The sequence below is a fragment of the Mesoplodon bidens genome (genome assembly GCF_964165515.1).
Source record: "Mesoplodon bidens genome assembly, chromosome: 4".
NCBI classification, from domain to species: Eukaryota; Metazoa; Chordata; class Mammalia; order Artiodactyla; family Ziphiidae; genus Mesoplodon; species Mesoplodon bidens.
The window spans coordinates 143999750-144020900 of record NC_138160.1 but is presented as its reverse complement, the minus strand read 5'-3'; the positions used below and the strand labels follow the sequence as shown (position 1 = coordinate 144020900).

General features: G+C 60.6%; 1 protein-coding gene across 2 annotated transcripts; it reads right to left on the bottom strand.

Moving 5' to 3' along the window:
- Window positions 1-5765: 5765 nt before the first annotated feature.
- ZNF653 (zinc finger protein 653) lies at window positions 5766-21127 on the bottom strand. Of its 2 annotated transcripts, none has more exons than XM_081233329.1 (9): window positions 20481-21127; window positions 16934-16977; window positions 14794-15009; window positions 9194-9799; window positions 8877-9054; window positions 8661-8772; window positions 7448-7562; window positions 6470-6586; window positions 5766-6196 (listed from the first exon to the last, which is right to left on the bottom strand). In XM_081233329.1, the coding sequence occupies exons 1-9, from the start codon at window positions 20777-20779 to the stop codon at window positions 6141-6143; spliced, it is 1743 nt and encodes a 580-aa protein (XP_081089455.1). In that variant the 5' UTR covers window positions 20780-21127; the 3' UTR covers window positions 5766-6140. The 2 variants fall into 2 exon arrangements, with proteins under 2 accessions (XP_081089455.1, XP_081089454.1); XM_081233328.1 differs by having other exon boundaries at window positions 6470-6569.
- Between the last annotated feature and the right edge of the window lie 24 nt (window positions 21128-21151).

Below are 21151 nucleotides of genomic sequence, written 5' to 3'. Positions count from 1 at the left end.
TGCCGGCTGCTGGCTCCACCCTCCTGTGTATCCTCTGACACTCATGTTGCCTCTCTAGGTCTCTGTCCCACTACTAAAGATATGGCACAGAGGTCCCCCATGTATGGGGAGATGGAGTCTGAATTCCTGTCTGGGCTCAGTGAGCTAGAATTCTGTGATTTGTTGATAATGTCTATTATGGGAGCCCCCAAAGCAATCAGCAGTACATAAGCCACTATTTTAGGACACATCAGATCCCAGCTTTGGAAGCCCTACTATGTGCCAGGCCCTGAGCCTGTGCTGTTTTCATTGCCTTTCCACAACCACCCTGAAAGCTGGAGATCATCTCCATTTCTCAGATGGAGAAATTGAGGGTAAATGGGACCTGTGACTTGCCCAGGATGACAGAGGGAAGTAGTAGTGATGGTGTTAGGGTTTGAACCCTTGATCTGATGACCCTAGAGCCTACAGGGTTACTGGTTCTCCACCCCCGGAAATGCTGTCCTCAACTTGGGTGGGGTTAAGAGGTGACTGGGGGGTTCCCACTCAGGATCTTGAGGCCCAGTCCACTAATCTCACCACCACCCCATCTCCCTCCCATCTGTGCCAGAGCTTAGAGGGATCAGTGTCGCATTTCCTCCGAGGCTGAGCCGGCTGAGCTGCTGAGCTGCTAATGGGGATCGGATTGGTGGAGGCCACACCCGCCCTGCCTCAGCCCACAGCAAATGCGTGGCCTGGGATGACACAGGGATCACAGGGACCTTCGAGGGCTGTCCCAGAACAGGGATAGAGAGGTGAAGTCAGAGGGGAGGAAGGCAGATCAAAGATGGAGCAAGGGAACCTCCCCTCCCACTCTCTCCAGCTCTTCCTCTGGGTCTCTCCCTCTTTCTGTTTCTCTTTCCCTCTTTCCCCCTCAGTTTCTCTCTCTTCTCCTCTGTCCTCAGCTCTCCTCTCTGTCCATCTCTCCCCTCTGAACGCTTCTCTTTCTCCCCCTCCCTCTCTCTCTCACCCTTTCTCCAACTCTTTTGCACCATTATACAAACATCTGACATATGGATTTTGTAATGAACACACCTGAGGTTACTTGCTGTGTCAGACCCCCTTGGCCCCCAGCTGTGCCCCCTGGCCCTAGTCACAGTGACAGATGCCTGGGTACTGGCAACAATAGGGCATTGAGTGGCTATGCATGGTAAGGCTGGGCCACCACGTGGTGCTAAGTGAGCCTCCTACTTCTGGGCCCTTCTCCCTCCATGCAGGGCCCTCACTGTCTCAACTCATGCCCTCACTTCCTCCCAGCCTGTCCCCATGATGGGTCTCTGCCTGAGTACTCTCCATTGGAGTCACCGGGACTCCAAGGGCTTCAAGGCCCTTGTGTGACCTCTGACCACACCCTCTCCCCTTTGTGCATCAGCTTCCCTTTCTCAAATGAGGGCACAGATCGGAGCAATGTATGCTGGACGGCTGTGGGGGTGCTGAGGGTCCTCAGGAGGCCTCGCTCACGTTCCTAGATCAGGGGAGAAGCGTGAGGCACAGAGAGGGGAAGAAGCTGCCCTGAGGTCACACAGCAGAAAAGGGTGGTCTCTCTCAGGCCTTTCTCAGAGCCAGGTGGGTGGGTCCCAGGGTCTAGTAGGGGAGAGGCCCAGGCGTGGAGGGAGTGCTGAGCATCCCCCCACCCACTGTGCTCGTTACTACTCAAAAAAGAGATCCAGGAAGAGACACAGTGTACAGAGACACACACACAGAGACCCGAGAGACAGAAAGAGCGGAAGAAGGAGGCCCCGGCGCCAGGACCAGACAAAGGACGCTCGGCAGCGCGGGGAGCAGAGTCGCGCGGCGGGGGCGGGGGTGGAGCTGGGGTGGGTCTAGAATTGGCCAGCCCCGCCCCCGGGATACGCCCGGGCTGCCAGTGGAAATCCGAGGGCTCGGAAGAGGCAGGGCCCCTGGGGCCCCTGGGGCGGGGCCTAGATGGGCGGGGCAGGGGCGTGGTTAGTAAGGGCGTGGCCGGGCGTGGCCGGGCGCTCGGGAGCTGACCAGCTCTGTGGCTGCTGAAAGCCCCGAGCGCGGGGCGAGTGGCGCGGGCGGGCGGGCGCGCTCAAGGTCATCCCGCGGCCCAGAGCTCTGGCGGGGTGGGGCGCCTGAACCTGGCCTAGGGGGCCTGCCTGAGCCCCTTACCCCATCCCCGGGGGGCGGGGGCCCAGGAGCGGCGGAGCACCCCCTACGAGCCCTTCTCTCCCCTCCCCCTCCCCGCAGCCTGAGGCGCCCGCGCGAGGCTACGGCCCGCGAAGAAGCGCCGAGAAACAAAGGGACGCGGCGGCGGTGGCGGCGGGCCCGCGGGGCCGCCGGGCGCGCCCCCTCCTCTCCCCTCCCCGCTTGCCGCAAGGTCGACGGGCTTGAGGACGAGACGCCCAGCTCCAGGGCGCGGTCGAGGCCCAGGGCGCGCGATCCGACGCCACCCCTTCCCTGGGGCTCTCGGGGACTCCTTGCCGCCTTGTCCTGACCCAGCACCAGTGACTGGGGCCCTGCGTTTGCCTGGGAGGCCTGCTGGGTCCGGGCCTGGATGGAGGAGGCATCCTACGCCGCGGCGTCCCCTCCCCCATCAGGCCTGCTGAAGGGGGGGCAATCCCGCCCCCAGGGCGCCGTAGGATGTCCCCCGAATCGCAGCTCGATTCCCTGAGGCCTCTCAAGCCAGACTCTAAGAGCCCCCAGCACTCTGGGCGCGGCTCTGTCCACTCTCAGGCCCCGAGGCTCGGTCCTACCCCCCCACCCGGGCCTAGTTAGGCCTGGTCCTACCCCCCCTCCCATCTCTTCGGAGCCTGTGCCTAGCCCCTCTCCGACCAGGTTCCCTCTCAGCGACAGGGGAATACCTACAGTGACCATTCTTGTGTGCCCGGCGGGCGCGGTCCGTGTTGAGGGTGGCTCCGGGGGTCGTGCACTCCTTGGGGGGCGCTCGATGCTCACGCCGGGGTCCTGCCCGGGCGGCCTCTGGTGCGGCCGCTGCAGAGGTCTCGGTGAGGGCAGCGACTCCCTCGAGGGCCGGGGACGGGCCCGAGCCCGGGTACGCGCGCGCGGATAACCGGGCCCCGGGGTGGCCTGCGGGCGGCAGGGGATGGAAAGAGGGAGCGGGCGCGGGATTGAGAACGCCCCCTGCGCGGCCCCGCGGGGCCCGAGGAGGTTGCGCTTCCCGACAGAGATCGCTGCGCTCTGCCTTTCGCCGCCGCCCCTCGGCCCGGCCCGTCTGGTCCCCGGTGTTCAGTCCTCTCCCCTCGCCCGCCCTCCCTCCCTCCCTCCGGCCCGCGCTGCGCGCTCCGCGCTCTGGGCCGCGCCGCCGCCGCCCCCAGCCCTTTATAGCAGCAGCTGCCAGCGCCGGCGTCGCTTATTGGCTACGGCAACCGAGCCCCGCCTCCTCGCGGCGCCCGACGGCGCGGCAGGTGGAAGAGAGGGCGCGCTGGCCAGGACTTCGCACGCCCAGAAGGCACATCCTGGGGCCTCGGGTTGCCAGATTCGGGCCCTTTTGCCCTCACGGATCCTACTTCCTGCGTTGGCGCCCTTTCTTGGGCGGGCTTTCTGCCCGGAAGACAGGAAGGGTTCCCCTCTGTCCAGCACCCAGAGCTGGAGGAGCAAACAGGGCGAGGAGGTATTGATGGCTCGATTGTACTGCCTTCAGGAGGTGCTGTCCACCAAGAGCACTGCAGAGGGACGAGGAACCTAGACCTCAATGAGCAGAGGCCTGGGTCCCCGCGTTTGGGAGGACCATATGTAGTCCCAAGACCAAGGGAGGAAGGTGGGGATGGCTGGGGACCTAGTCAGCCTGAAGAAGGAATTGGGACCCTGTGGATTTTGAGCAGGCTAGGTGTCTCTAAGGTTTAAGGGGGGGGGGGGAGAATGGGCATCCCACAGTGCAGGGGCACTGCTCCAAAGGGAGTGAAGAAGTTTGGGGCTCAGGGTTCCAGGCAAACCCCTTCGGTGCCCTGAAGACCCAGGAAACCATCGGGCCATCTCGGACCCCATAAACTTCGGGTGGACGGTTTTGCCATGTAAATGTCCTGGCTTCCCGGGCTCGTGACTGGTCCGCCTGTGAGTCCCGCTCCCTCTCTGCTAAGCGGGACCTGGCCTTTCTGTCAGGCGATAGGGCGTGGCGCAGTCTCCTGTGGTGTGCGGGCTCGAGTGCACGTTTTTGTCGGGGCGGCCACCAGGCGCGAGGAGGTGTTCTCACTAGAACACTAGGGGAGCCTTTGAGTGAGGCTTCAGCACCACAGACAGCGGTCCGACGGCCCTGTCCAGGGCGCTGCGGGCTGCGTAGCCCGGGTCCCTGAACCTGAGAGTCGCAATCCAAACTCCATCCTCGTCCGTGCACGCCCTTTTAAGCTCCAGACTGTCCGAGAGTGCCATCAAACCCAGCGAGGAGAGCCTAATTTGACCAATCAGGGATGGCCCCCGAGAGGACCAATTGAGGAAAGATGCCTTCGAGATTGAGCCAATGAGAGCACGAGCAGCAGACACGCTGCCACGACGATGGAAAGGGAAGGCCAATCATAATGGCCCGCGCAATCTGGGCGGTGGCGATGCGGATCCCCGGTTGGCCCTTCTTGGATTTGCCAGGGCGACCTGGCTGCCGACCCTGGGGACCCCGAGAGATGGCTTCTTCCCCTCCCGTGTTCCTCCTCGCTCCTGTCGGATCGGAAACTGTGCTTGTGCCGGGAAGGAAGCTACTCTTGGGCGCGCAGACCAGGCTGCAGTTCCCATGGAAACTGCTGGCTCCCAGTTGTGCAGGGATAGCGAAAGGGGAGAGCCTTGCGGGGAGGCTCGCGGGGGCGGCCCCAGTAGCCGGACTCGCTCATCCTCACCAACTCATCCGTCCCCAGCTGGGGTAGCTCCCAGTCCGAAAAATTAAATGAAGCTTAGCTGCTGCCCCGCCCCCACGAGCTGGTGAGGGGCCGGCGGGGCCATTCTGCGCGTGGCGCCATAGAGCTCCCCCGGGCACGTGCCCTGGCTCGCGGCTGCAGTCCCCGGAGTCACGTGGCTGCGGCCACCAGGGCCCACGAGGTTTGCGCGCCATCTGGCGGCCGCGTGGCCTGGAATCGCTCCCCGTCCCTCTCCCAGAAGGCCCGCATGAAGAGGAGGCGGCGGCCTCAGCATCATCCTCCGGGAAATGGGGCCAGGGCAGTCACCCGCCGCTGCCAAATCCCCTCCCCCGTCTTTCTTCTTGTTCCAGGAACACGCCGAGCCCGTTCCACCTCGGGGCTTTGGCACTGGCTGTTCCTTCGACCTGGGATTTGCCTCCCCCATCTTTCTTCAGGGATGGAACCTCTTTGTCATTCTGATCTATGCTCAAAGGCCTCCCCAGAGAGGCCCTCCCTGACCACCAACGTAAACAGCACTCCCAGGAACTAGCATATCACTCTATTTTCTGCACGGCGCTTGTCACAGCTGCAGATGTTTTACTTAGGGGTTTACTGGACATCTCCCCAACTGCTCTCTGAGCTCTCTGAGAATGAGTGTTCTATGAGGGATTAGGAGAGGGAGTCAGGATCCCGACACCTGCGACATGTTCAGTAGCCTTCAGGGCCCCCAACCTTCCACACCTGACCCTGTCAGAGGAGCGGGTGTTTAGGGTTGCCAGACCCAGGTAGCCAAGGCAGAGCGGAGGTTGACAGGAAAGGGCAGGAGCGCTGTCTGGTGTGTAGGGGCATCTGCCCCTGCCCCCGCCTTGCTCGGGAAGGAACCCGGTTGGAGACAGAGAGAGGGGCCCACCTTCCCCCAATCATCCAGGCCTAGGGGAAGAGCAGTTCCTTTCTCGCTCTTTAATCTCGTTCTGCTCTCTTGACACAGTCCCAGCAGTGCAGCCCCAGGTGCCAGCTCCAAAACTCGGGCGGGGTCGGGGTGGGGGGACCTGCCCTGAGGGCCCAGCCCTGGAGCCGGGCAGAGGCGCCTCCTTCTGGCCCGAGGTCCTGGCGGCTGGGCGCGGCTGGCCCGGCCCTGGCAGACTCGGGCATGGTGTCCGATGGGATGAATAAATAGGGGCGTTCAGTGGTTGGGTGATCAGGCGGGCTTGTGGTCCGGGTGGCTTTTGAGCGTGTGGAACTTGACGCTGTCCAGCTTCTCGAAGCGCTTCCCGCAGCGCTCGCACGTGAAGTTGTACTGCACCTCGGCCGTGTGCTTCTTCATGTGCCAGTTGAGCGACGCGCGCTGTCGGCACTGGTAGCCACAGATCTCGCACCTGCCGGGGAGCACGCGGGAGGCACGGGGGGGGCGGGGTCAGAGAGGGCGGGGCAAAAGGGAGCATCACCGGGGAGGGGCCGCCTCAGGGGCGGGACCCAACCACTAAGGCTGGGCAGACCCCTGGAAGTGGGGGCACCATCTGGGGTGGGAGCACTCTGGAAACCCCACAGATGCAACGCTGGGGACGTCGCCCGCCCTTGGGAGCTGCCCTGTAAGAGTCCAGGCCCGGATGCCCTCCCTCCCAGCCCCTAGCGGGAAGCCCGTCACTCACTGCAGAGGTGTCTCGCCTGTGTGCGTGCGCCGGTGCACCTCCAGGTGGTTTTTCCTCTTAAAGGACTTGCCGCAGGTTTCACAGGTGAATTCACGGACACCTGGGGGAGACGCGGGGCTGAGCAGGCCGCCGTCGAGAGAGGGGTTTGTGGGGTCACTGCGGCATTGCCGAGACCCAGTAGTGCGCAAGGCCTCTGGGAGCAGGCAGACTAAAGCCTACATCCTCTGGGCGCGAATGCCTACTATAATAGCTAAGGCATCTAGAACAAAGGACAGCTACGGCCTCGCATGAGGCTCAGAGACTGCCCAGGAACGCGACTGGGCAGAGCAGGAATGTGTACTTGGATCTCTGAGGTACACAGGGTGCAAACTGCCAAGCTAAAGTGGGCCTGAGTTTGACTCTAATGTTTCACGTATTGGGGCGATCTCACATAAAAATCCAAAGTTCCGGCCTCTCGAAAAATCTGAAGCCGTGCCCTCCTGCTGGGCATAGGCACCAGCGCTCCCCGTGAGGCCTGCACCCTGTGTCCTGGGTTAAGGCGGCGCCTGGAGCAGACAGAATAGAAATCCTGTCCCAAGTTCACTTCCCCACCCTGCCCACCTGGGGTGGTTCACTGTCCCCCCTCAGTCCTGGAACTGAGTCCCACGTGAGAATTGCTCATGGAAGTGGGGAGGCCAAGGGCCAAGTTGGGGAAGAGACAGCCAACCCCTGCCCAGCTCCACATGACTTCGAATGGCGGATGTCCCTGTCACCCGTGTAGCAACAGCTTACTGACTACTTGGGAGGTGTCCAGTGGGCACTAAGTCAACCACTTTACTTCCACCGTCTCACACCAGCCCTTGTGGTGGACATAGAGGAGGCTCAGAGAGGGGCAGTCTGTGTCTGGGTTTCACCCTGCCTGCCCCAGCCCCGGCCCCAGCTCCCAGGCCCAGGCCACCATGCCTTTGGCTCAAGCTGCCAGCCCCTCCCCGGCCTGACCTGAGTGGATGATCATGTGCCGCCGAAGGTGGTTGGATAAATAGAACTTCTTGCCACAGCCGGGGTGAGGGCACACCTTGGTCTTCCCTTTCCGATGCACAAGGTTGACGTGGTTCTGGGGGCAAGAGGGGCAGGAGTGGGGCTGCGGGTGCCATGGGCCCGCCTCTGGAGCTCTCCAGGGTGGGGACAGATGAGGGCCAGCTAGGGCTGGTCTCCCTGGAAGAGGAAGAGGGGTGCCCTTGCCCTTGGGCAGGGACTCCCAGATCCGAGCTGGGGGCCAGGGGCACAACTGGGATCAAAGAGCAGCTTACTGAGCACCTACTCCAGCCAGGCTCTGGGCTGGGGCATCAGTCAGCCTTGTCAGAACCATGGGAAGGGGCTCAGCCACGAGCCCAGTTTGTGGATGGGGAAACTAAGGCTCTGGAGGCTTAGTGGTTTGGCCCGTATCTCACAGGTGGGCAGTGGCAGGGCTAGGACCGGAGTCCAGGGCTAAGCTGCCCCTAGCGCCTGGAGCAGGCAGTCCCCGAGTCATTCATTCTTTTGTTCTTTCATTCTTTAACTCACTAGCACAACCGCTCCAGCGCCCAGCACCAGGCCTGGCACCCGGTAGGTGCTCAACATGTGCTTAATGAAAACATGACTTGGCAAATTCAAAGTTCTCCTGGTGCCACATCCTGCGCCAGGAGTGCGGATGTGACGGGACCCTTGTCTCTGTTCCCAGGGCACCCTGTCCAGACCTCAGAGGGCAAACGGCAGGTATGTCCTGGTAGTGCAGTGACCCCGGGGCTGGGGGGGACTAGGGTGGGCTTCCTGGCGGAGGGGTGTCCTCAGTTGGGCTTGGAGAGGAAGCATCGTGAGCTGACAGGGTGGCCTGGGCAAAGGCAGGAAGAGTTCAGGTGGCTGGAAGAGGGGTAGTTTGTGGGGAGCCACCAGGACCAGGCAGGCCCCCGGGGTGTGCAGAGAGAGGCCGTGGCTGGTTGAGGAGGCAGGATGGCTGGGGCTGGAGAGCAGGAGGGGAGGGCACAGAGGTGACGGCTGCCTCTCTGTGGCTGAGGCTTTGATCAGCTGGGGCTGGGTGGGTGCATGGCAGGCAGGCCAGTGGCACCTGGAGGGGCCGGGTGGGGCCCTCCACGAGCCGCACTGCCCAGACCCAGCGCGCAGGCAGCCCGACACAGAAGCAGTCCCGCCCGGCCCACTTGGATGGCGGCCTCACCTGGAAGCTGCTGAGGGCCACGTAGACCTGGCTGCAGCCCTCGTAAGGGCAGTGGAACATCTCAAGCAGGCCATCGGCGTCCATCACCCGCGATCGCTTGCTTCGCCGCCTCCTGGAGGGGAAGGGCCCATGGCGTCGGGGCTCTGACACCGGGAGGGCTGCAGGCCCGAGGGCCGCTCCTCGTCCCTCCTCTCCCCCGCCTGCCCCGGCACCCACTTCTCGGGCTCCTTGGGGATCTCATAGATGATGGCTGACATGTCGCTGCCGTCCAGCTCCTCCCCGTCTGCCTCTGCCTCGGGCTCTGCGCTCTCAGGCACCGTCGCAGCCAGCTCTGCCAGTTCTGGGGCCACCGGCTCCTCCTTTTCCTTCTTGAGCACGTGCAGGTCCTCCTTCTCTACGGGGGTGGACACAGGGTGGGTGTCCGTGGGGACTAAGGCTGTTGAGGAGCTTCCTTTGGGGCCATTACTCGCCCTCCCCTTCCCAGGTCCCATCATGGCCCCCCCACACCCCCAGACTGGCACGGCCCCCCAGACCTTTCTTGGTCTCAATGCCTGTCATGGCGGCGGGGTCCACGGTGCTGGGCTGGCTGCCCTCTGGCTCTGTCTGGGTGTAGGCGGCCACACCCTCCATCATGGCGCAGGGCACCTCGTCACCCAGGCCCCCTGCGGGGGCACCGTTGCCTGCTGCCACGTTGAGGTGGATGCCCTCGGCCGTGAGGGCATCGTAGCCGGGGCCGGCAATGATGATCACCTGCGAACCGGGCACCATGCCTGGCATGGGACAGCTGGCCACCACCTCACCCAGTGCCTCCTGGGGCACGTTCTCAAAGAGGGTGCTAGGGCCCGGGCCCACTTGCACGGGCACCGGCACGCACACCACTGTCTCCAGGGCTTCGGGCCCGCTGCTGGCTGGGTTGGGGCACAGTGGGGTGCCCTGCTCAGCCAGGCTCTCCACGTGGTGGACATCGAAGGGGATGTGCATGCCCTCCTGTGTGATGAGCCCGCTGCTGCCCGCTGGGCTGGTGGGGGTAACTGCCGCCATCGCCACTGTCGCCTTGGCCTGCTGGCCCTCAGGGGGCTCCTCGGAGCCGGAGCTGGAGCTGGACGAGTCAGAGCTGCCGGCCACCAGGCCATTGCCCACTGTGGTGACAGAGGAGAGGGGACAGTTACGACAGTGGCGGCAGCAGCTGGTATTGCTTGAAGGCTCCCCAGGGGCTGAGCACTGTGACTCCCCTACCCCCATAAGAGCGGTCAGCTCGGTCCATATCCTCCACAGCCGGCCCTGCTCCTTGAGATGCTCTCCTGACTCAGCCTCCAGACCCACACTCAGGTTCCTGGCTCCTCCCTGGTGGCCCCTTCTCAGCCTCTTCTGTTCTTATGGGCCTGGGAGGCTCTTACTGGGGCCTCTCCTCAGTGCTCCACTCATCCCAGGGTATCCACCAGGCTCATACCACCCTCATCCTTGACACCACCTGGGTGTCCAACAATTCGATTCAGTTCTGACACTATCTGTCTGGAGACAGTGTCAGACCCTGAGGGTTAAAGAGCTCAGTCCCTCAAGACTGCCCCCACTTCAGACGCCAGTCACAAGTCCCGGGTCACCCATACTTCCGGCTATAAAGCGGAGCTTCCACAGTGCCCTCCTCAGCTTTGGTAATTTGCTAGAACAACTCCCAGAACTCAAGAAAGTGCTCTACTTCTGATTACAGTTTTATTATAAAGGATACAACTCAGCAATGGCCGGATGAAGAGATACACAGGGGAAGGTGATTGGTGGGGGGGCGGGGCGAGGTTGGGGGTTGCCACGGAGCTGCCAGGCTCTCTACAGACACGTCAATCTCCCAGTACCTCAACGTGTCCACCGACCTGGAAGCTCTCGGATCACTGTTTAAGAGTTTTTATAGGGACTTCCCTGGCGGTCCAGTGGTTAAGCCTCCATGCTCCCAAAACAGGGGGCACGGGTTCGATCCCTGGTCGGGGAACTAAGATCCTGGATGCCACATGGCGTGGCCAAAAAAAGTAAAAAATAAAATAAATAAAAGAGTTTTTATAACCCAGTTTCTAGCCCTCATCTGCTCCTGGGGGCTGGGGTTGGGGCTGAGAGCTGCCACCCTTTAACCCTGGGTTTGGTCTTTCTGGGGACCAGCCCCCAATGTAAGCTATCTAGGGGGCCCTCGCTGAGTCACTTCATTAGACTCAGGTGTGTTCCCAAGGGGCCTCTTGCGAAAGGGGCTCATTACAAACACTGTTTACAAACTGAAGGTCTGTGGCAACCCTGCCTCGGTCAAGTCTATTGGCGCCATTCTTCCAACAGCATTTGATCACTCTGTGTCTCTGGGTCACATTTTGGTAATTCTTGAAACTTTTTCATTATCATTATATTTGTTAGGTGACCTGTGATCAATGATCTTTGATGTTACTATTGCAAAAAGATTGCTACTCACTGAAGGCTCAGATGATGGTGGCATTTTTTCAGCAATAAAGTATTTTTATTTATTTATTTTAAAAAATTTTATTATCTATCTATCTATCTATTTATCTATCATTGGCCGAGCAGCATACTCGGCATGCAGGATCTTAGTTCCCTGACCGGGGATTGAACCCGTGCCCCCTGCAGTGGGAGTGCAGAGTCCTAACCACTGGACAACCAGGGAATTCCCCAGCAACAAAGTATTTTTAAATTAAGGAATGAACCTTTTTTTTCCCCACAATGCTATTGCACACTTAATAGACCACAGTATAGTGTAAACATAACTTTTATATGCACTGGGAAACCGAAAAGTTTGTGAGACTCCTTTTATTTCGATATTCACTTTATTGCGGTGGTCTGGAATCAAACCTGCAATATCGCCTAGGTGTGCCTGCATCTATTTTTATTATACTGTCACCACCCATACTCCGGTGTCTCCAGTGGACAGTTCTCGCCTGGACCTCCCGCGGAGCTGCAGCCCATCACGCCCCACTGCTCCCTCTGAGGGGTCTTACAGGCATCTCAGACTCTGGACTCCGAATCTTCCCTCAGAGAAAGGCTGCATGGCTCACAGACATCCCCGTCTCAGCGGGCGGCAGCTCTGCCCTTCCAGTTGCTCAGGCCAAAGTCCTGGGGCTCTCCTTGACTTCTCCCTTTCTCTCATATCCACTTCCAATCTGTCAGCAAAACCTGTTGGCGCTGCTTCCAAAATACATCCCCAGGCTGACGGCTTCTCCTACCTCCCCCGCACACCCTGATCACGGCCCTGCCAGCCCTCTGCCAGGACCATGCAGTTCCTTCTTCTGGGTGCCCCCGCTCCCATCCTTGCCCACCCCGAAGTCTGTCCTCCCCTCACTGGCCAGGGGGAGCCTGTGAACACCTGCTCAGGTCACGTCCCTCTTTGACTGAGAATCTGCTCATTGCTTCCTGTGGAAGAGATAGGCCAGCCGTCACCAAACCTGTCTCTTCCTCCTGACACCTGGTGGACTACATGTCCCAGCATCCTTTGCCATTAGGTGTGCGATACAGCTGAGTCTCACCGGAATGCAGGGGGAAGTGAGCTGTGTTAGGTCACAGGAGCTGGGGTGCGTCTACCTCAGCAGCTGGCCTTACCTCAGTTAATGCCCTTCCCAACTCACTTGGCATAGCAGCCAAAGCCCTCACCACGGCCACACAGCCTGAACATGTGCCCTTGTCACCTCCTCTCCAGCCCCACTGACCTCCCTTCTGTGCCCAGGGACACTAGGCAGGTTTCTGCCTCAGGGCCTCTGCACTCGCCACTCTCTCTGCCTGAACCCTCTTTTCTCAGACACCTGCGTGGGCTCCCTCCTTCACCTCCATCAGACCCTTCCTCTAATGCTATTTTTTCAGGGAGGCCTCTGACCACTTGGTCTCAAATAGCACCCTTTTCTCTCCTTTATTTTCCCCCCAATACTTACCGCCTTCCACTGCACTCTAGATTTTACTTGTTTATCTTGTTTACTGTCTGATTCCCCTTTATACTGTAAACTCCACAAGGATGGGGGTCCCTGTGCACAGGCCTCAGTGCCCAGGTACACAGTGCTGCTTGGTACACATTGAGTGCATGTTTATAAAAATGAATGAACCCATGACCAAGGCTGTGATGAAGGCCAAGAGGGCTGGCATCTTACCCAGGTGTTTGGTGCTAATGTCTGCAAGCAGGGAGAATCTGGAGACAGGAAAAATGAATGACTGTCCCTTAACTTACACACTCGTGACACAGTTGGGGTATGCTGTCTGGGTACTACGTGTTCTACACACCCAGAAGGTCACATGGAGAGTGCAGGCTCTGGAGCCTGACTGCCGGGGTGGGATCCTGGTGCCCACTCCTCCAGCTGTGTGAAGCGGGGGTGCCTTATAACCTCTCTGGGCCTGGGGATAACTTGGTACCTACTCAGGGGGTGTTTGGGGTATTTAATGAGTAAATAGGACAGTAGAACTTACAGTAAGCACCCTATCAATGTTTCCCATTATCATTATTATCCTAACGTCCCATCCCTGACGCAGCCCTGGGGCAGCAGCAGGGGCAGGGTAGGGGGATCGCCCCTCCTTCTAACACCCTGTAATCTGCAGGGTGGATTGAGCCCCGTGGCTCCACCCTGAAGGAGCGGGCAGTTGCCTAGTGAGTTGGGGGCACGGCCAGGGCCTGTGCCTGGATCCCCAGTTACAGTGTCCAGCTGTTAAGCCGACACTGGACTTCTTGCCAGTGATAATGACATTAATGACAGAATTGGCAGGGCACCCACCGGCCTCCCACAGTCCTGGTGCGAGGTCTTCTTACTGCGTGCGAGGTGGCAGGGCCGCCCTCGGCAGAGAGCTGATAAGGGTGCTGCTGAGGGACCAGGCTGGGACAGGGACACAGCCACTCCCTCACAGCAACCCCACCGCCAGTGCCCAAAGCAGATCTGGCTAATTGATCCCAGCATTCATTCCTGAGAGCCCAGATCCAGAGGCCACTGGTATCAGAGTTGGGTTGGGCTGTCAGGAGACTCCTCTGGGTACCACCCCCATCCCAGCCAGACCCAGTGCCAGATGGGCCAGTCACATTACTCCCAGGGCCTTGGTTTCCTCGACTGCTAATGACAGGGCTGTGCGGAGGATTCAGGGTGGTCTGGGGCAGGGCCTGGAGTCGGGAGGACAAGACGGCCAAGGGGCTGGCTGCACACTGGGAGCCTGGCTGACACACAACGGGACAGCCGTTGGCTGGGGTGCCCACCTGGAACACCTCTCGCCCACGGCTTCCCCTCGGCCAGCTGGGATGCCACCTGCTCAGAGATGCCTGCCAGCGCGGGCTCAGCCCTGGTGACTGACCCCACCCTCAGCTCCAGCAGGGTGCCTGGCAGAGGGCCCCATGCTCCCCTTGATGCCAAGCCCCCGAGGCAGGCGGGCAGCCCCTCACCACCCATGGCATCTCCTCTGCTCCCCTACCAGGGCCAGTTGGACCTTCATAAATGAGTCCCTCCCAGTCCTGAGAAGGACTCCAGCTCACGTGTGTGTGTGTGACCAATGTGGGATGGCAGGGGAGGGGCTGGGCAGTGAGAGATGGGGAGGGTGGGGCCATGGTGTGGAGGAGAGAGAAAGGGATGAAAACGGGAGTGAGAGAGTGAGATGGACGAGAGACAGTAGGAAGAAGAGAGAAAAAGAAAGGAGATGTGAGGGAGAGAGGATGAGACACAGAAAGGTGAAAGGGGAGGATCAGGAACAAGAGAAAGCTCAAGAGCAGAGAACGGGGTGTAGGGAGAAGGAGAACAGGCTGGAGGGAGGGAAAGAGGGTGAGGTTGCAAGAGACAGTCCAGAGCCTGAGAGAGAGCCGGAGAAAGTAAAGGAGGACAAAGAGGCCAGGAGAGGCCCAGCACCTGCCTGTCCCTCCAGCCACTGAGCAAGGTTTCTGGGCCTCAGCCCTGCCTGCGACCGACCTCAGGCCCAGATGGGCAGACTGCGCCGCACCTTGGCTGTCCCTCCGCAAAATGGGGACGAGCTCTTGGGCTCTGCAAGGACTCAAAGACTGCAAGGCCATCCAGCGCCAGGGCCATGTCAGCTGCTGTGAGGTCCGCAACGCTGGCCTGAGGCTGGCAGGGCCCAGGAGGGGCTGTAGAGCCCCAAACACCGGAGGCTACTGTGAGCCCTCCCCCTGCAGACCCACCTTTGTCACTCTCAGGGTCTGAGTCGCTGAGCGGCTTCAGGGGCGAGTGCAGGTCTTGGAAGTAGCGGTGCCCAGCTTCGCACTGCCACACAGCTGTGGTGTACAGGCCAAAGGTGGGGTCCAGCTCGGCGAGGTGCGGCTCGTAGGGGCAGCGGTGCTTGTGGTCCTCGTACCAGATCACCACATTTTTCAGGCAGTTCACGTTGCGTCGCCGCCCTGTGCACGCGGGGCATGGGCGGGCATGAGGGGCAGGGCTCACCCCTACCCCCGTCTCCGGGCAGCACGGCCCCCAGAACCACATGGGTCTTATAGCTCTGGGGGTTAAGACACCCTCCTGAGTATTATCCAGGCCTGTCCCCAGTTTACAGATGAAGAAACTGAGGCTCAGAGATGTGAGACCCGTCCCGGAGACAACAGAGACTGCTAGGGAATGGCCTCATTGTTTGAGTCAAGTCAGATACATAATAAAGCCTGGTGTATGGCAGGTGCTCACACAACGACTGTCAGCTGTTAGTTACAGTTATAATCGTCCTCATCAACTCAGCGTCTTCCGCCTGCACCAGCTCAGTCCCTCGGCCCTAGTCTCCCAGCTCTTACCCTTGCCCCCGGCAGCTGACAGAGGGCGCCTCTGAACACTTGAGTCGGGCCACATCCCTTCTCTACTCAGAATCCACCAGGGCGGACTTCCCTGGTGGCACAGTGGTTAAGACTCTGCCTGTCAATGCAGGGGACACGGGTTTGAGCCCTGGTCCAGGAAGATCCCACGTGCCACGGAGCAACTAAGCCCACAAGCCACAACTACTGAGCCTGTGCACCACAACTACTGAAGCCCGTGCGCCTAGAGCCCGTGCTCCGCAACAAGAGAAGCCACCGCAATGAGAAGCCCGTGCACCGCAAGGTAGAGTAGCCCCCGCTCACCACAACTAGAGAAAGCCCGCGCACAGCAACGAAGACCCAACGCAGCCAAAATAAAAAAAGAAAAAATCCACCAGGGCTCCCACCTCAATGGGGTTAAGAGCCAAAGTCCTCCCTGAGGTTCCCCAGGCCCTGTGCGTTCTGCCCTGTCACCTCCTGCTGCTGCTGCCCTGGATCACTCCGCTCTAGCCTCAGGGGCTCCTCCCTGCTCCTCAACTAGGCACGTGTGGCCCTGCCTCAGGACCTCCGCAAGGACTGTGCCCTCTTCCTCTAGATACCTGACTTGCCCCTCGCCCTTCACTCAGCTCTGAAGGTGTGCCCCTGACCTTCCGGGCTGGGAGATGAGGGCGGGGGGGCACCCAGGAAAGGTCCTTGGGCCTAGGGATGGTGCCTGGGGCCGCCAACCCAGTGATGACCACAGGGACACCAGCAGCCACCCTCATCTCCCTCCCCACACACCTCTCGGCCTGGGGGTCTCAGTCTCAGCTCGGCTTCTGCCTCTGAGCACCGTGATAAGTAGAGGGGCTCACTGCCATCAGACGGCCGTCCCTGGACCACCGGCCCTCACCCTGCTGGACATGGCCTGGGACCCACAGCCCAGGGCTCAGGGGTTGTGGTCAGGGGGTGGGAATACGCACTCCAGCCTCGGCTCCGACTGCCCACGCCCGGCTCCCCGGGAGCCTGGCACACCACACCCCCTTTAGGCCTGGGCACAAGCTGTTCCCTCTGCTCTGCCTGGCTCCTCCCCGGCTGACTCCCACGCACCGGGCAGGAGAGCAGCGGAGCAAAGGGGACCCCTCGGGAGACACATGGTCCTGGGTTTGCAGTTTGGCCCGGCCACTTTCTGGCTGTGCAGCCTGGGGCAGTGACTCAGCCTTTGTGTGTCAGATGGGGATGATGAGAGCACCCCCAGTGGGCACAGCACAGGTTCGGGTCCCCTCCAACCCTTCCTATCCCATCCCCACCCCCGACCCAGGCTGGGTCAGACCCCTCCTCTGGGCCCCCCCACCCCGTGCCTCTACTTCCCCACCACAGCCCTGCTCAGCCCGTCCCCCGTCTTTCCTGAGACTGCGAGCTCTGGGAGGGCAGGGCTGGGTCTGTCCCGGACTACACAGCTCCTGGCACACACGGACCCTCCACAAGTGGTCCCTGAGGGAGGGAGGGAATCAACCACAAAGCAACTTACTCCCAACGCCACCTCCACCCTGGTTGCAGCCCCACTTACTTTTCTTCCGCTTTGGCTTTTTGGGGACTTGCTCCCAAGGCTTCCTGTAACAGAGAGAGGAGGCAGTGGGGAGTGAGCTTGGGGCCTGATGGACCATGAGATGTCAATCCTTCTGGGGTAGAATGTGGGCTTCTGTTTCCCGGGCCAGGTCTACTTCCCTTGACCCTTCACTTGGGCTCTCCTGCCCCAACGGCAGCCCTGGCAGGGGTCTACTATCATTAGCCACCTCACGGAGTGGGAAACTGAGGCTCTGAGGGTGAAGCCGCCTGTCCAGGGTCCCGTAGCTGGGGAGTGGGTTATCAAGAGGGAGCTTATTCGGGGAGCCTGACCTAATCAGGGGAGCCTTTAAAAGGGCCCTGCTCAAGTCAGACACTGGGGGCTGAGAGCATGAGGGGGCCTGTGAGGGACCAGGACCTGAGAACGACCCGGTGGAGCTGAGAACAGTCCCAGCTGATGGTCAGCAAGACCGCAGGGACCCCAGCCGTATAGCCCGGAGGAAATGGATTCTGCCAATGCTCTGAACAAGTCTAGAAGCAGATCTTTCCCTGGGCGAGCCTCTAGGTGACGTTGTGGCGTGCTGATACCTTGATTTCAGCCTCCTGAGACCCTGACCTGAGGAGCCAGCTAAAATGTGCCAGATCCCTGACCTGCAGAAATGTGAGATGATACATCTGTGGGGTTTTTTTTTTTTTTTTTTTGCGGTACGTGGGCCTCTCACTGCTGTGGCCTCTCCCGTTGCGGAGCACAGGCTCCGGACGCACAGGCTCAGCGGCCACGGCCCACGGGCCCAGCCGCTCCGCGGCATATGGGATCCTCCCGGACCGGGGCACGAACCCGTATCCCCTGCATCGGCAGGCGGACTCTCAACCACTGCGCCACCAGGGAGGCCCAATCTGTGGGGTTTTAAAGCCACTAAGTCTGTGGTCATTTGTTATCCAGTAGAACAGTCATGGAGTTGACTTTGGACTACCCACTCCAAGGACCTGCAGATCCTGGCCCCGAGGCTGGCCCAGAGCCCTGGGGAGATGGTTGGGCCCTAACTGCCTGCTCTATGAGGGTCCTGACCCTGCAGCCAGCTCAGGCCCAAAGGCCACGCCATCATGTCCGCCTACCTCTAGGGCCTTCCCCGCTCTGCCTGGGTCCCAATACCCTGACTGTGTATCCCAGTGAGCCATGGCCTTGGGGAGCCCAGGGCAGGGCCAGACCCTAAGGCCAGGGGCCCCCATGGCCTCCCACACCAGGATGGCCACCAGATCTGCCAAGCAGGTTCCTGACCCTACGTGGCCTAGCACAGGCTCCAGGCAGGTGCTTTGGAGCCATCTCTCCTGGACCTGCTAGGGCCTCCCTTTGCCTTTCTGCCACCATGCTTCAGGGTCTGCCCACCTGACTCAGACTGCTTCCCTGCTCTTCCTCTTCTAAACCACAACAGCAGGCTCTGTGACCCTGGGTGAGTAACCCTGCCTCCCTGTGCCTGTTTCCCCATGTGTAGTGTGGGCTCAAAACAGTACCTTCCTCATGGGGTTGGCATGGGGTCATATGCATTGTAAAGAGCCTGGTAATTAAGAATCACTCAGCAAATGGTAACGATGACCATTATGATTCTCAATATTATCACAGAGCCAGGTACTGGAACACGGGTCTCCTCGCTGTGGCTGGGGCCACGTTCTTGCCACCAATGTCCTGACAGCCAGTCCAGGGTCTCTCCTCAGCTCCACCGCCCACCCTAAGTGACTCTTGTCCAGCCTGATAGCAATCCTCAGCCCCAACACCCCATGTCTAGCCCAGGACAGCTCCTCGGGGCTCCTGCCCAGGCTCAGCCCTCTGCCCAGGAATCCATGTCCCCTTGTACCCTCCCAGGAGCCTCTATCCCCTCCCAAGGCTCCACCTCCCCTCCAAGGGGCCAGGCTGGCTGCCTAGATCCTCACCCAAACCCAAATCCAAACACCCATGACCACCTCCACCCATTCATAGCCTCGCCACGGCTGGGGTGCGGGGAACGCCACATCGTGGTGGAGACAGACTTGGCGTCAGTCAGATCCGAGTTCAAGTATTATCTCTGCTACTGACTGGCTGTGTGACCTCAAGCAGGATTGGTCCCCTCTGGGCCTCAGTTCTCCCATCTGTGAAGTGGGGATAACTGCAGTGCCTCCCACACAGAACTGCCATGCAGTTTGAAGGAATAAATACCCCTTAGTGTATTTTCCTGACTATTCATGTGCCCCAGGGTCAGGTTTTGCCACACACTGCCTGGGTTGTCTCAGTGCCCCTGCCCCAGTCCTGCACAGCTCCCACACACCTCCAGCTCAGCCAGACAAGCTTCTGTAAATACCACTTTCAGCTTCGGAACCTCCAGGGGCTCCCTCTGGTCAGTGGTTCTCAACTCCAGCTGTACATCAAGTCTCCCTGGAAGCTCTTCAGAAAAAAATACAGGGTCTGCAACTCCACCCAGACTAACTGAATCAGAAACTCCAATAGCTGGGACACTGGCTTGAAGTTTTATAAGATCCCAGCATTTCCTGCCCTGCTCTTGGGCATATAAACCAGCCTGCCACCCTGGGGAGGGGGTGGGTACAATTCAGCAGGTTCTGGTTGATTCTTGGCCCTCAGAATCTCTCCTGAGAGAAACATGTGATTGTGTACAAGTGAAAACCAGGGCAGAGCAAGGGTTTTGTTGCAGCACTGTTTGTGACAGGAAACAAACATCATCATAACAGCTAATATCCGGACTGCTCACTATGTGCCAGGCACTGTTCGAAGCCCTCTGCTGTACTTTAACTCATTTAATCATCACATCAACCTATAAGACAAGAAGAGAAAAATTCCTTCCATACTGCTCGTTCTCGAGATTGAGATTATGCAAAGGCCTCTGCCCTCCACCTGAGCAGCTAACTCGGGGTTTCCTCTTCACCTGAGTCTCCCTGGGCAGAGGTGTTCCCCAAGACCCAAGAGATTTAGGGGAGTGAGATCTGGATTGTGAGGGGTGCTCTGGGAGTGTGGGACCTCCTCAGTGGCCCCATTCCAGTGTGGGAATGGGGCCACACGCAGTCCCAGGTGGGTCACTGGAACCTCATGAGGGGTAGGGCTGGGTGTCCTGGGGTGTCCAGTCACAGCCCCAGGCTACATTGTGGGAGTTTTAGGGAATGAGGCATTTGAGGTGCCGGGGACCAGCAGGGACCTCGGGCCCCTCAGGCCTCAGGAGGCGGGGCCGCCCCTCCAGGGACTGGGCCCTTAGAATGCTTGGAGGTGGGGCCCGTACCAGGATTGGGCAGCCAGAGCTCTAGGGGGCAGGGCCAAGCGCCCAGGAGGCGGATCGAGAGGCTGGGCGTATCCTAGGATTGGGCAGTCGGAGCGACGGAAGGCGGGGCCGCGAGCCAGGCGCGTCCCAGGACCAGCAGTCGGAGACCCAGGCCGGCAGTCGGGGCGCTGGGCGGGGTTCACAGGTGCCAGGGGCGGGGCCCTGGGGGCGGAGGGGGCGGGACCAGGCTCAGCGGGGGATGGGGGCGTCTCCTCCCTCGCTCCCTCCCTCCGTCGGGCCGGGCCCCCTCACCCGTGGCGGCTGCTACGTTGGCCGCGCTCCAGCGAGATGAGGTAGGCGGCGAGCTTGGCGTCGCTCCAGCCGCTGCGGCGCCGCAGGTCCACCCAGGGCCCGTGCGCCTCGCCCAGGTACACGCGCCGCACGTCGTACTTCTTCCGGGATTCGAGCCGCCGCCGGGCCCGGTCCGACTCCGTGAGCCGCGGGCGGCCCCGCGCCTTGCGGCCCGCCGCGCCCTCCTCGGCGGCCACCTCCCCGCCCGCGCCCGCCTCAGCCTCCGCCTCCGCCTCGGGCTCCGGCGCCCGCTCCGCCATCCCCCCCTCCCTGGTTACCAGCCTCCCCCGTTGTTAGGAGCCCGGCCGGAAGTGGCGCGCATGTTTCGCGCCGACGGGAAATTTCTCAGGGACTCTCACTGCCTCACGGCGCCAAAAGAAGATCGAGAGCGGAAGCTGCGCATGCGCGCAATAAGCGCCAGCAACAACCCACTCTCCCCTTACTCCCTTCTCTGTTACACTTTCTGACTAGGCAGAGACGGAGGGGGTAGCTGAAGGTTTGAGGCTGATCCGGGAAGAATGAGCCAGGAGAGCCCGTAGACCCTGGGGTGATGGGGGCTTCTTCCTCCGCACCTTTATCCTGAATGCATTGTGGGGATGACAAGGGAAGGGGTGGGAACTGTCCAGGAAAGG

Bases quoted from the DNA above. Each gene is read 5' to 3' on its own strand.
- ZNF653 (XM_081233328.1), bottom strand. From the start codon at position 20,779: ATGGCGGAGCGGGCGCCGGAGCCCGAGGCGGAGGCGGAGGCTGAGGCG. The intron at 15,010-16,933 runs GTAAGTGGGGCT...CCGCGTGCACAG, and splicing joins AAAGCCAAAGCGGAAGAAAA to GGCGGCGACGCAACGTGAAC. The intron at 6,570-7,447 runs GTCAGGCCGGGG...CGTCTCCCCCAG, and splicing joins GCACATGATCATCCACTCAG to GTGTCCGTGAATTCACCTGT.